The sequence below is a fragment of the Lepisosteus oculatus genome, chromosome 11, assembly GCF_040954835.1.
Source record: "Lepisosteus oculatus isolate fLepOcu1 chromosome 11, fLepOcu1.hap2, whole genome shotgun sequence".
In the NCBI taxonomy this organism is placed as follows: domain Eukaryota; kingdom Metazoa; phylum Chordata; class Actinopteri; order Semionotiformes; family Lepisosteidae; genus Lepisosteus; species Lepisosteus oculatus.
Window position 1 is genome coordinate 23562507 of NC_090706.1, and position 15619 is coordinate 23578125.

Consider the following 15619-nt stretch of genomic DNA (forward strand, 5'->3'; position numbering starts at 1 on the left):
ACATAACTATGTTGTGATCAATAAAGGCAGACTTTGAAACCTGCTTTTATGTCTGCTCAACGAAAAGCCTCGTTTGTTGACCGATTTTAAGGTTAAACGAAAGTCAATAAAACAGAGTATACTTACTTCTAATTCAAATTAAATAATGTTGTACATGAAAGAAAGTGTTTAGTTGAGTCTACTTGCAATCAAAACATTAATACCGGCACCAGCTGTTGAGCATTTATCAAGATTCCGGTTAATTACAGCGAAATGCTAGTAACTGCTTCCTCTTTAGAGAGCAGTTACATAGATAGGTCGCTATGGATTGTGGGAATCGGAGACACTGCCCAGGCTTGTTTTATTGGAGCTGCAGGAGACAGTAGACATATTGCTGTGCTTTATTCTGTAAGTAACTGACATTCTTTGATATTAATTTACACCTGTTTCGCCCTGAAAAATCAAACGCCGCATTTTTTTTCTGGAAAAACATCATCTGCCTTACCAGTCACGTCTTTAACCCAGTCTACCCATTTTACTTGTAGATCAGGGCCGTGTGACTTGAATTGTATTTATAGGCTACATTTATGTTTAGCAGAATCGCAGCCCCGCTGATGAAAACAAAAAGCATACTGCTGCGTAATATCTTTGCGGGAGAAAACATGTGTCATGTATAACACAGATTGTTGTCTCATTATTTGTGTCATTAATGTTTGGTAATATTTTGTATATTTCTTTTATGGTAACATTTCAAAACCCGGAAACCGAACCATTCTAGTTTCTAACACGACATTATTTCCAGTATTTCATTTTTTTTGTTTTATGTAATATGCATATTTAACAACATATAAATATCTATATATTAATTATACTTTATATCATAAGATGGAAAAACGTGAAAAATGAGAAAGTGGTAATATAGAACAGTATGTTTTCTGTTTACTTTTAATACCCTTTAGCTATACATCCTGAGGGGAGAAAATAGTTCGTGTCTACAGAATATTATGGTTAATGTAGTACACTTTGCACATTCGTATTTCTGATGTTCATTTTTATATTTGCTACAGCCAAAGACAGTGACAGTGACAGTAACAAAAAAATCAGTGTTTACCGTTTTATAATATAATAGTAATACCGTTTTTAATTCTGTATTAACTTTAGAATGTGGTACCAATATTTGGCCTCTTCGAATTGTATAATAACGTTTTATTTGTTATAAAACATTGACTAGAATGCAAATAAAGTAACCAACGTTTTATATAAAGTGTATTAACTCAGTGATTCTGATCATTCAAAAACCATGCAGAATTGAAGACGCTTGAAAAAAGTGATACCTGAATACAAAACATTTCTGTCACACAAAAACAGCAGTTATCTACTTCATGTTGCACAAAATGCTTTTCTCCGAGGACCCTGGAATTTTAATTAAGTACCTTACACTGATGTTTATATAAAACCTGGTATTCAGCTGTTTTCCTCTCTATTTTTCTCTTATTGTTATGTGTTTTAATACTAATTCCTGTCTTATTAATCAGTATATCTGTAGCTATAGTATTGCATGTATTAAATGTAGCTACAATATTGTAGCTGTGAGTAATCTATTTACATTTTTACTGCTCACAGAAGTAATCCCTTTTAGTAATCTGTAACCCACGATTTACATTTGAAGTGACATGTTTGCGTTGCTGACGAGTTAGCATATACATTATAGACGTTGCTTTCATAACTCATATGTGAGATGTTTTTATTTTTTATGTCCCTCCAGAAATCTCTTATTGCTAATTAGATATTTAGTATACACTATTATATATTATTATATCATAATTGTTGTTATATGACACATTTTAAATATTTTCTTTTACTTAATGTGTTGTAATCTATTGTTACTCTGTAAAATTAGTGGTGTAATTTGTAAACTCCACATGAGGCACTTAAACAAAAGACTAGTCATTTGGGAGTTAAGAAGCTGTTGCCTAGCAACCTGTACCTGAAAGGCAAGTGTGCCCCTGAGGAAGTAGAGAATTAAAATGCATCTAAACAAAAGCCAGACAGGTAAAGCCTGTAATAGGAAGACATAGATCAGTCAGAATGTGATCTACAGTATATAGGAATTAAACTCATATTTTATTACAGCAGTATCTAATTGTTACCGGTGTAGTAAACCACCGCATTCTCTTTTAAATTATTTAACTGAGATCTATTTTAAAAAGGTCAATATAATTAAACTAAAATGTTCACAATTTACAGGACTGTGACCTCTTAAATAAATGAAAGCGCTGCTTGTGTTTTACATTTAGGCCATATTTCTACAAGTATATTATGATTTTACATACTTGTGCTATTGCTGGAAAAGGTGATAGAGAAAAAACTTAAATTTATCTTTTTTTAAGATGCTGAACAAAATTCAGAACTTTTTTGTGAAAAATGTGTTTGATACTTGTATGTCTGCAACACATAATAATGATCATCATAATAATTCATTAATTTATTTTTTAAAATCTTACAATTATATAGCACTTTTCTGGAGACTTCACTCAAAAGACCTTTACATGTAATGGGGACTCCCCACCACCACCAATGTGCAGCCATCACCTGGATGGCAGGCATAGTATGCCAGAATACTCACCACACACCAGCTATCAGTGGAGAGCAGAACAGAGTGATGAAGCCAATTCATAGATGGGGATTATTAGGAGGCCACGATTTGTAAAGGCCTAGGGAAAATTTGGACAGGATGCAAGGGTAAGACCCCTACTTATTTCGAGAAACATCCAGGAATTTTTAATGACCACAGAGAGTCCGGACCTCGGTGTTTGCATCTCGTACAAAGGACTGGGCCCTTGGGCTATGTCCCCATCACTACACTGGGGCATTAGTGCTCACACAGACTTTAGGGTGAGTGCGCCCTGCTGACCCCACTGACACCACTAACACCACTTCCAGCAGCAACCTTAGCTTTGCCAGGAGGTCATCCATCCAGGTACTGACAGGACTCACACCTGCTTAGCATCAGTGGGTTGTTAGTTGTGAGTTGCAGGATCATAAAGCTGCTGGCAAATTATACTGCTAAATCGGAAACTGTGAAAGTGTTTTTACCCCCACTAAAATGCTCTTGTTAGGTATTTCAATAAATATCTGTACAGACATGTTGAGGAGAGTAAACAGAACATTAGTTTCCGTGGCATTGAGTTTTTTTCACTTCTCCAGACCTACAATTTCAGACTGGCAACAGCACTATGTCTAGCCGAGGAGGAAAGAAGAAGACTACAAAGACATCTCGGTCTGCGAAGGCTGGGGTTATTTTCCCTGTGGGCAGAATGCTGCGCTACATTAAGAAGGGGCACCCCAAATATAGGATTGGAGTAGGAGCCCCAGTTTACATGGCAGCAGTCCTGGAATACCTAACTGGTGAGAACTATGCAACTCTCTCTGTACTTTGATCTTAGGAGTTTTTTATCTCCTGTTTCATTTATATTACAATAAATAGTTCATTTTTTATATATCCAAAAAGTACCAGATACCTAATCAATATAGATATATATCCAGAATTAAATATTGAATACATATATGTTTAGTTACAAATAATACTTAAAGCAATAGAGGCCATTTCACTTTTTTTCAGTTTTGTTTCACATGTATATTTCTTTGTTTGCTGCCTTGTTGAGGTTGAAAATAAAAAGGTTCATGTAGTACCCTGAAAAGGGCTGTGCCAAAAACAAAAATAATCTAATTATCTAAGGTAATCCATGTAGAAAATCAGATCTTAAGTCCTGCTTACTCAAGAAATGTCAATTAGTAAAGGATATTGCATTAAACATGTTTTGTTTTTGTTTGGAGGTTATTATAAATTCACAGTAGCAAGAAATACACTACAGCAGTGCTTAAAATGGTCTTTACAAATAGTGATTAGGGTTGAAAGGCTTGTTCACAGCTGTTCTCATGTGTTTCTACAGAGAAGTCACTTAAACACCACTGATAAACATTTAAACTACACAGGAATGTGTAAACACAGTTGTTTTACATGTGATAATCCACAATACTAGGTGGTGAGTGATGATAACAAGGCCTATCTGATGTGAAAAATGCTTTGATGCATTTTGGAGAATTGCTTGGATATTGTTCACCCACATTAGGTTAGCTTGTTAATTTTCTAACAAGTTTTTTTATCCCTTTTAAATATGCTGTTTTGAAACACTGAATCCCTGACTTGATTTACAGTTTTTTATATCAACTTTTTTTAAATCAATTAGTATGAGTATTAGTGTCACTTTCATTTTATCAAGACATTACCAAAGTTAAACATTTAAATGTATTAAAGAGTGGAATATATCTTATTTTGCTGTGAGAATGCACTTTCTGTTGGACACGCAGTACATCCTCCTTGCAGTAAGCTTGGTTTATAAGAATAATTATACATAATCCTCTCAGGAAATATACTCAATAGAGAGGCAATGAGACACACACGAAGGGACAAAAAAGCTCAAATGTTGAATTTCTTGGGTTTTTGTATATTTGAGTCCCTTAAAATGCTGTTCTTAGAAATGAATTATAATTTCCTTTAATTTTATGTTTCAGCTGAAATCTTGGAGCTAGCTGGGAATGCTGCCCGGGATAACAAAAAAGGACGGGTCACTCCCAGGCATATCCTGTTGGCTATCGCAAATGATGAAGAACTCAACCAGGTGTTACTTTTGGTGTTTTAAGACCATAATTATGATAGGTTTCCGGCACTATAAGCCAAGGCTGGCACTCTAATTTGGAATTATATTTTCCACCACTTGATTTTCAATATTCAGAATTAAATATAAGGGCCAGGGTCACAAGTGCTCTGTGGAGAACATTAACCTCAAGCTAAAACACTAGACTCGGTATCATAGAAATGTACTTAAATCTGAAAACAGTAAAGGAACTTAGCTTTGTTGGTGATGTAACATCATTTTACATCACTCATGTGTATGTTGCAATCAGTAGGTATTTGAATCTGAATATTTTGTAAAGTACAGAGTCTTGGTTTTTTATAGTGGTACAGACACAAACCATTTTTTTGTGCCTAGGTCTTATGCATTTCACAGGGCCTAAAATAGAAGAGAAAAAAAGATTGTAATGTGTTCTACCAGCAATAATATTCTGTGCAAAATGGAAACTTCCTTAGTGTCCAAAGATATTTATGTGATTCTTCTTGAATGGACATGCGCCCTTTTGTGTTTCCAGTATTTTACCTCCTCATTTAAAAAAAGCATTCCTTCATAGTGTGTTTTCCCATTCATAGCTGCTGAAGGGAGTAACAATAGCTGCGGGGGGCGTTCTGCCTAATATTCATCCAGAGCTGTTGGCTAAAAAGCGAGGATCCAAGGGGAAACTGGAAGCCATCATAACCCCGCCTCCAGTCAAGAAATCTAAGTCTTCTCCTGTGAAGAAATCGACAGCAAAGAAGGCAGGGGGCAGAAAGGGAGCCGGGAAGTCCAAGGTAAGCCAGACATCACTCACCTCCACCTTTGATGCAATGCCTTTTCTTTAAGGAACATCATAACTTTGTTTAGAGGCATGAATTCATACCAAAATAGTTAAAAAATGCCTACTTGCAAAAGTAGTGCATAAGATCATTCTCCTTATGCCAGTCCTTTAGAACAGCAGGAGACGAAATTGTGTGTCATTATTTCTTAATAATTGTAATTGTATCAACACTCGGTGGCACAGTGGTTAGCCTCTCAGTGCTAGAGCCCTGGGTTCAGTTCCGAACCTGGGCTGCTGCCTGCCTGAAGTTTGTATGTTCTCCCCAAGTTCATGTTGGTTTCCTCTGGGTGTTCCAGTTTCCTCCCATAGTCCAAAAACATACTGGTAGTTTAATTGGTTTCTGAGAAAGCAGGCTCTAGGTGTGAGTGTGTATTTGTGTCTCCGTCTATGTGCTCCTTGTTATGGACTGGCCAGTGCAGGATGTACCCTGCCTTGCTCGTGTTCCTTGCCGGGATAGGCTCTGGCTCCCCCGTGACCATGAATTGGAGGAAATGGTTAGAAAATTGATGGATGTATCACCACACATGCATAATTACGTGTTGGCATTTTCTGCTAAGAATAAAGAAGAAGGGTGTGAGAATTTATAAATATACTGGTATACCACTGTCATCACCCAAGCAATACGTCTCTCTGTCCATTAATTGCTCTTGTATTACTCCAGAAGAAACAGGGCGAGGTGAGCAAAGCAGCCAGCGCAGACAGCACTACTGAAGGCACTCCTGCAGATGGGTTCACCATCCTGTCCACCAAGAGCCTCTTCCTAGGACAAAAGGTACTAATTTTTCCTTCACTCTTGTCAAGCACTTCCAATTAATTCACACTTTTCCTGTAAATGCCCCTTTTCCAGTAAATTTACAGCATCTGCTTTCATTTACATTGAAAAATGCCATAACTTGTAGTCTACAGCCCTTCCTCAGTAAATCTGAATGAAGTGAAGCTGCCTCTGACTTCCTCCTCATCTGGACAGCTGCACATTAATTGAACTCTCATCCACTTGGAGATAATTCTAGAGAAAGCTCCACTTCAGTGAATAGAAGACGCATTCCTCCTCATGTAGTCTGAAAAACAAGTGCACCAAGGTTAATGCTGAAGACAAGCTAATTAAATTGAGGGGGGGAAATTATGTTCAGTTCAGACCTAGAACTATAAAACCAATAAATTACACACAGAGAATGCATACGCATCTAAATATTAAAAGATTTTTTGTGCAGCTTTTGACAATTACTATTTGTCCAATTTGTAATGCATACTTACATATTGATCCACTGGAAATTAAAGTGACATGGCTGACTTTACTTTTTATACTTATCCAGTTTTTAACTTTCACGTGTATAAATATTTACTAAAGCTTTCAAAAATGTTGGCTACAAAAGAGCAGCCAATGAAGTCTTAAGTTAATTCACTGGGTGGCTGCATTGTCAACCTTTCACCTAGAAACCTGTTTCCAAGTATGGCCAGTCCTTGACTATTTCCTGCTTTCTCTCTGCACTGTTTATGTAAAGTTAAATTTCCACTGTAATAGGGTAGAAAGGCAATGTTGAAATCCTACAGAAGATGTGGAATAGGGGTTTTGAATATAAATGTCTTTGCTGCATGATGTTTGTGCTATTAGATTCTGACTGAACAGTGCTACTACTTTTATATTGTTAATTCTGCTTATTTTACTGACATTAACATTTACATAAAAATGAGATGTCCACTATATTAGTTAAATGTTTGGTCTTATATATTAAAAGCTGTATACAGTATGCCTCAATACCACTTAGGAAATGTTAACTAAAGTTGTTATTGAAAATTACAATATTCTTAAGAAATCGTCCCTTCATTGGATAACACAGGAGATATATTTTGTAAAGAAAATATATGGTATTATAGAATATGCATCCATATTCTTTGGTTTTTATATACAGTAGTATTTGTGCTCACAGTTTATGTAGCAGAGCACAGTTTATACAGTTTATATAGCAGAACATACACAGCTGTGTATTCAGCGATACAACCCCTTACACTTTACAAAAGCAGAACATTTTCTTTTTTTCAATTTCTCAAATGTATAAGGCCAAATGAACATGCAATAGAAAAAGAGTTCTGATAGTGGATTACTCTAAAATAATGAAACAAAGGTGGTGTTAACCAAGTTCATTTACCAGTACTGACACTTATGGTGTGAGTGACCATATAATACAACAAGAGTGAAAAAAAATCCTTCACAATGGAGGAATATCGTTTTTAATGGGTATACTTTTGCGCTCTTGCTATTTATTTGTTCATTTTATGCTGAATTGGTTTGATTTTGCTGCTTTACAAGGTTCCTTTGTGAAAGTGCTAACTGTGCTGCTCTTCCCTGCGGCATGCTTTCTTTTCAGCTGAACCTTATTCACAGTGAAATCAGTAACTTGGCTGGCTTTGACGTGGAGGGTATAATCAATCCCACCAATGCTGACATTGACCTTAAAGATGATCTAGGTAAATGGGGCATGGCCATTTCTCACCACTGACTTAGAGCTGCCAGGAAAAGAATCAAAACAATCTTCAGTACAAATACACCTTGAGATACCCATGTTGTTCCCCATGTGGAATCTTACATGTAGTTTCAATTTCAAATAATCTCTGGATTGGCAGATTGTTCTGCAAACTGCAAAGTCCTTGCATATATTGCTAGATGCTCTAGTAGTATAAAGCAGGAAAATGAGCAAATGAGAGTGTGTTAAATATAAGTTTCATATTTCCAGAAGAGTAAAACTGTTAAAACATTAAAAATACACTATTTGATTTATTTCTCCTGAAATGATCCTTGAACCTCTCATTCAGTTTATTTTTTGTGAACATTACAAGGAGTAGATTAAAAAGAATTAGGAAGCACCTTCACAGACATCTTAATTACCATGAGTTGTAATTCTCAAGAAATTGTTTTCCATTCATTCCATGTCAGCTCTAAGTTACGCCAAAGACATTTTGTGCTGTATGGATTTGAAAAATCCTTTAAAGAACGTCTTTAAATGATCTATCCAAGTATAATTAATAATACAATTATTAATATAAATATAAATAATACAATACAAATGGCTTTGTACTGTAGATATTGTATTACTTTGGTCTCTTACTTGTTAAGAGACAATAAAGAAAATCAACCTGAATTTTGTTTTTGTCAGCTTTCAAGGATTTTGCTAAATCTCCGCAGAAAAGTTTAAACCCACTCATAGCATTTCATTGTACTCTGTTGTGTCTTAGACCATCTTAAAGGATATCATGCTCCATTAGACACAATTTGATTCTTTTGTGATCTGCCCTCTCTTTTCTTGTACATCTTATAAAGGAGGCGCCTGCCCTGGGAGGAATTTCTTTGAGTTTTTCCCATTTGGCTTACCTTCCCCCAGTGGTTGATGCCCTGTTATTTGCCTGTTGTTGTTATAGTTGCAAGTTGTGCAGGCTGACATTGCCAACATCGACAGCGACGCTGTTGTTCACCCGACCAATTCCGACCTCTACACTGGTGGTGAAGTAGGTAATGGAATTTTCTCACTGTGGCACTCTCTGTTTGTGCTGATGCCAGCCAGCCTCAGTTCTTTGAGGGGCGTTCCTTTCAGTGCATCTTCTTCCCTCTTCCAGATACTACTTGCACAGATTTGTATGTATTTAATCTATATTAGCATGTGTTTCCAATAAAAGAAGAAGTGCATCTTCTTTCCCTTCATACTTTCTGCAGGGTTTCTACACATGGCACATGGAGGTCCTTATGCAATAATTTGAAGTACACAAGCTTGTTATTGGTGAAAGAAATACACACAGGGCCTAAGAAGTAGTTTCAGCTGCTAGTACAGTTCTTGAGTTTCTTGATAATTGCTCACAAATCAAATTGGATTATTATCATTTAACCTTTTTTTAATCTCTGTCTTGTATGTAAAGGCTTTATTGTGTTGCCTTTTCCCTTTAAAAGGTTAAAACCAAATCCTTGCTTTCCCAAGTGCTGCCAGGTTATTTTTCTGCTTTTACAAAAAACAAATTAGAATACTGCATTACTATTTGTTCCATGAGTTCTGGAAGAGCAGAGAAGAAGTGCAGAAAGTGCTTTGCATTTAACTTTTAAAAGAAATGGCAATAACTAAATTTGATTGACTAATACAATTTTAGTGGATCACAGCACTATCTGCATTCTGAATCAGACTGTGGGCAGTGTGAATGACTTTCAGTCAGATTTGTCTTCTCCTCTCAGGGTACCAACACACACTGCATTTTTCCACTCTGTTAATGTTGATTCTGGCTGAGGCAGCATGCTCTCTTTCATACATTGAATGGAGTTGAGCTCTATGGAAAGACAACTCTTTCGATAAATGAAAAGGTGGAAAGGGGAGCTGCAAATGACATTTTATAAATGTATAGCAACCCATTAAAAAGTATCCACTAATAAAGAATTGATATTAGGACAAGCCATGTTTTGTTAATTAATCATTAGTAGAGGTTTGTTCCAACCAAGTTATTAATCATCCTAATATACAACAAGTTATAAGGAATTTATAAATGACATTTGCAGTCTCTTAAATCTCACCAACAAAAGTTATGCGTTCTGTTTTCATTAGGAAAAAGATGGGCTTAATTAGTACGTACTCAGATCATGCAGTAGTGGTTTCACATGGAGTGTGTGTGGTGTCCAGAGAGGTTCCAAAATGCAGTGTGAAAATGGGTGAACTGGCTTGCTTTAGCATCCCTTACCTGCTTAACCCAAACACAGACGTTGCTTATCTCGGCTGATTTCCCATGATCCAGGAATGTCATTTCTTAGGTAATGCCCTGGAGAAGAAAGGAGGCAAGGAGTTCACGGAGGCCATCAGCGAGCTGCGCAAGAAGAACGGACCTTTGGATGTAGCAGGAGGTACCTCTTGGCTCCTTTAGCTGGAAGCAGGAGTACCTTTTATTGTGGCCAGTTCTGAGTCGCTTTTGCACAAGGCTGTATTACATCAACTTTGTCTTGGAGTTTATAGGCAAAGATAAAATATTGGATTTATAGGACATTTTCCTCCACTGCCCTGGCAGACATGTGACATATATACTGCAGGCACCTTGGAAATGGTTTGCTCACACTTTCCAAACATGATGTCACATGACCTCACTTGTGTTGCAGTGATTTCAATCCAAGCACTTAATTAAGGCATTGGCATTTTGTAGGCCCCTGTTGGTCTCTTTACAGACAGGCTGCCAAAATTCTGCTGGAATGTGTGTTTCAGTCTCACAGCTTTGTGAACTGGCTCCCTGTTCATCGTGTCTTCAAGCAGTAGCCACTTCTTTCAAAGACAGAAGTTTGGATTTACTTAGCTTAATTAAAATGAACTAAAAATGAACTGGCTTTTTTATTTTTTACTTGAATGCCTCAGTACCATTTTTGACACTTTTAGGGTTGCCAAATAAGCACACTAAAAGTAAACCCACTTTAGAGCCCACAAAACTGTAAAGATGAGGTCAAGATTTGCAAGTAATTATTGTTTATATTAAGTTATCACTTCTACTAATCACCTGGTTAAATAATAAGGGGTCAGTGCTGAGTACGAGTTAGGGCTCTGGTTAGACTAGTTAGTTTCAGATTCAAATCCTTCTGTGACCTGCTGTTGTGTCCTTGAGCAAGATACTTTTGTACAGTTTGTTGCAGCTAATGGGTAGCTGTGTTTAGTAGGGATTGACCTGTAGTTAATCAGTATCCCAGCAAGGTGAGTTCTGTACTCGCAGGTACCTTTAATACTGTAATACTAGCATAAGGTCAGGAGCAGTGAACCGCTATACTCATGAAGAATTTTACCCATTTTATGGGTGTGAGTAATAATAACTTTAACATATTTGGATGTCTTTTGGGGTTACTATAATTTCATGATGCTGAAATGAATGACAGCATAAGATGTTACTGTACTTTCAAGAGAAGACAGCAAAATGCTTCCTTATTTTTTTAAAAAATGTGCACTAAAAATGCTCAAATATTTTTTTACAAAATGCTGAACGCCAAGCACTACTTATTAGAATAGAGTTCATTTTCTTTGTGTTCAGTTGTATTTTTGCAAAATATTTATAGCAGATTCATCCCATTAATCGCAATACATCTGTGTTTCAGATTTGCATCAACATTGAATTTATAGATCTAACAGACCCACAGCAGTGAATAGAAGTAATTAAATTAGATTGGGCCATTTCTCAGCACACAGCTTTTTAGGATTTGGCAAAGAAATACTGTGGTTGCTGATGTAAGAGAAGTTGTTAGAAACTAAAATAAACAGAACTTCTCAATTACTACAGTCTATGAAAGCCAAGATTCTTTCTCCAATGTCACTTTCTTGTGGATTCTAAACGTCCCGTCCCTCTGGAAAAGTGATTCCCAGCATCTTTCCAGTCAGATACAACACCTTCTAGCCTCACGTCCCTGTTAAAAGAATACAAAACAAGTTCAAGTTGTTTTTTAGAAATCGCTCTTCATTGAACTTTTTAAAATAATTTCATAATTTCAATTTAAGCTGTTCTTCCCCTTTCAAAATTAGAATTTGTTGTTTTCAGTTAAATTTGGTTTTGGGGAAAGCACACAATAATTATTTCATTCTGAAGAATCATGCTTAAGATTTCAGTGCTTTGCAATTGGTTCTCTGCAATGCACAGAGCATACATTTAATTTATTTGTGTGTTATTTTGGCAATGTTATGTCTTGGATACAAAGGACTGTATATAGGATGTCAAACTGCAATCACTGTGCATTCAATTAAAGAACCGGAGCAGTCTGACTGAGTTATAAACTGAATGGTACACCTGAAGGAATGCAGTATAAATGTATTTTGGAAGAGCCCTTTCCTGAGCTGATTGTTGTTGTTTTTTCACACAGCCGCACTGACAGCGGGTCATGGCCTTCCAGCTAAGTTTGTCATCCACTGTAACAGCCCAGGCTGGGGCTCAGACAAGTGTGAGGAGCTTCTGGAGAAAACGGTCAAGAACTGCCTGGCCCTGGCAGACGAAAAGAAGCTGAAGTCGGTGGCGTTCCCATCAATCGGCAGTGGCAGGTAAAACCGGTTCTCTGCCTTCCTAAAGAGTAAGCAGAACACTTGGTGCCCAATGTTTGCTGTTTTGGCAAAACACACAAAGGGGTTTCATTGAAATGTTGTTCTGAGCTTTGGGAATTCACAGATAAGTTGTTATAGCAGGAAAGCCAAGGCGGCTGCCCCCCCTTCCACAGGAATCCATGTACCCACACAAGAAAGAGAAGAAAATATATAAGTCTAATTTACTGACTAGCGCAAAGGACCCCAGATCTTCACTATTACAGATGCACTACAGAAAGCACACTGACAGGTTGCATCGCAGTGTGATATGGCAACTGCAGTATTGCTGACCGCAAAGCCCTACAACGGGTGGTGAAAACTGCCCAGTCCATTACTAGGGTTGCCCTCCCATCTATACAGGACATTTATGACAGGCGGTGCTTGAGGAAAGCTCTAAGCATCATCAAAGACCCCACACACCCCAGCTACAGACTGTATGACCCCCTACCATCTGGAAAACGGTACCGGAGCGTTCGGGTCCGGACTACCAGACTCAGAGACAGTGAATTTCATTATTTTATTTGCTTTGGCAACACTAATTGTACCCATCGGTCATGCTAATAAAGCACCTTGAATTGAATTGACAGTTTTTACCCCTGCACTATCAAACTATTAAACTTCCAGCCTCTCACCTCTCTCACCTATGATCTGAACCTCACAGTGCCTTCTTTCTTACCAAAAACTCAAACACACATTGAAATCTACCTCTGCCTTACATGTCAAAAAGCTCACTCCCCATACTTTTCTATCCTTTTATCTCTTCCTGTTGATGCATGTTTTTGCACATCTGATGTTGTTTTGCACATTACCTGTTGTTGTTTTTGCGCACTGCCTGTTGTCTTTCTTTTATTATACAATTGTATTGTTGTTGTTTTTTTACTACTTATCATCTGCGATCTAGCTAAATAGCATTTCGTTATACCATATACCTGTATATGAGTATAATGACAATAAACTTGAACTTGAAAGGTCACATCACATCATCACATCACTTTCAATAACCGCTTATCCAGCTCAGGCTCGAGGGGGAGCTAGAGCCTATCACAGCAAGCATTGGGCGCAAGGCGGAATACAACCTGGACAGGACACCAGTCCATCGTAGGACGAACACAGATACAGACAAGCACAATATCAGATCAGGGCCAAATTTTACAAAAGCCAGTTCATCGTTTTTTGTACAAAACCAGAACACCTGGAGGAAAGCTTATGATTTGGGGAGAACAAACTCCATGCAGATTTGAGAACATAAATAAGGTTACATAAGACAGAGGCCATTCAGCCCATCTTGCCAGTTTGGTAGTTAAAAGCTAATTGATTCAAGGATCTCATCCAGCTTTTTCTTAAATAGGAATAGGCTATTTAGTCTTTCAGCTCATTTATTTGCTAGTAGCCTATTGATCTAAGGATTTCATCCAGCTAATTCTTGAAAGAAGTATCCATTTCTGTTACATGCTAAGTAACTTGTTCCACAGTCTCCTTCAGGCCTTCGTGTGAAAAAAAGTGATTTTATGCCTCCCGTTCTCAGTTTTAAATGCACTTTCACTTAGTTTTCTCTTGTGTCTTCTAGTTTGTACTTCATTGATGAATCAGAAAATTTCCAGTGGATTTAAATACTTGAATTGGGTTCATTGAGCCTGTCAGTTCAAGACATTCCCTTAAGCTCTGAAAATTATTTGGTCACCGTCTCTGGACTGATTCCCAGGGCAACTGTATGTTTTTCATAACATGATTATCAAAATTGCATGCATCATTCTAAAAGAGATCTTACTAGTGCATTTTACACTTATCCTGAATCTTAAAGGGGGGAAAAAAGATTTGTGAGTAACACTACCTCCAAGAACTACTTCCAAGAAATCAGAGGTGAAAGAAATTACACAAGTGTGCTTCCCCTGTGTGCAAATGACATGCCAGCTAACTTCACCATCAAAACCTGTGCAAAGCACCACCTTCAATTGCCTTTGTTCTTTTTTCTTTATTTTTTTCTTTTTTAGGAATGGCTTTCCAAAACAAACTGCAGCCCAGCTAATCCTGAAAGCCATCTCCAGCTACTTTGTCTCCACCATGTCCTCTTCAATCAAGACAGTATACTTTGTGCTGTTTGACAGCGAGAGTATAGGGATTTATGTGCAGGAAATGGCCAAGCTTGATGCTAATTAAGTCTCCCCCCCACACACACCTTCATCTCATTTTCCTACTTCTCATTTTATCCTTTTATGAGCTTCACTGTATCTGAAACCATCACTGGTTTCACTTTTATTTTAATTTATTCTTGGCAAAAAACTTGTCTTTTAATTATAACATTTCCTAATCATGTTGTTGAACGCCAGAATCTGGTTTTGAATTCTGCACTGTCTCCCAGCTGTATCAATTGTTTGTCCTTTAGGTATTCCTAGATTTCTTTTAACTGAAAGGTAGAATCGCATTCCAACTGTTTGGAATACTGTGATCTTTTATGTGGAAGGGAAATGGCAGGTACATTATGTATTTGTGCTGTGCTACTATGTGTTGCGACCATTGTTTTTCTTTTTCTTTTTTAAACAGGTGCTACAACCTTTTATGTTTTTACTGTGTATTCTTAATGTTAGACAAGGAGTGTATTTAAAATGTTTTAGTAAAATATTGGAAAGTGGTAGTATGATTCTCTTTCTTTTTATTTCAGAAAATGTGGTTTTAATTTCAGAAAAAGAGTTTTAATTTCCCATTAACTGTTGTGTAATTGGTAGGTCAGGCAGTCTCAAGAAATACAGTATCATTACTCTTTTCTGCTTTCTTTAAACATTTTAACATGACTGGTAATTGGCTACTAAATATGAAAAAACTTAGAAAAAGTGAAAGTTTATTCCAGCCATCTTGCTGGCCACAATCGGATCCATTTCACACATCAGTACAAATTAATAGTTGTTCTCCCATATGACCACTAGGTGTAGCTATGTATCTGCTGATTATCAACAAACCTTTTGAAGGAATAAATTACATTTACATGTTTTATACTCCCATTAAAATAGCTTGTGATTTTTAATCTAAAGCTGTACCTGTCAGTTCACAATGTTCCAAGTAATATA

At 37.0% G+C, this 15619-nt stretch overlaps 1 protein-coding gene across 3 annotated transcripts; it reads left to right on the top strand.

Moving 5' to 3' along the window:
- Window positions 1–237: 237 nt before the first annotated feature.
- macroh2a1 (macroH2A.1 histone) lies at window positions 238–15189 on the top strand. 3 transcript variants are annotated; one of them, XM_006631773.3, is made up of 9 exons: window positions 238–387; window positions 3201–3387; window positions 4555–4661; window positions 5249–5446; window positions 6155–6265; window positions 7860–7959; window positions 10274–10363; window positions 12344–12518; window positions 14549–15189. In XM_006631773.3, the coding sequence occupies exons 1-9, from the start codon at window positions 253–255 to the stop codon at window positions 14712–14714; spliced, it is 1269 nt and encodes a 422-aa protein (XP_006631836.2). In that variant the 5' UTR covers window positions 238–252; the 3' UTR covers window positions 14715–15189. The 3 variants fall into 3 exon arrangements, with proteins under 3 accessions (XP_006631836.2, XP_006631838.2, XP_015205065.1); XM_006631775.3 differs by lacking the exon at window positions 7860–7959 and adding an exon at window positions 8908–8998; XM_015349579.2 differs by having other exon boundaries at window positions 305–387; window positions 3187–3387.
- Window positions 15190–15619: the final 430 nt, after the last annotated feature.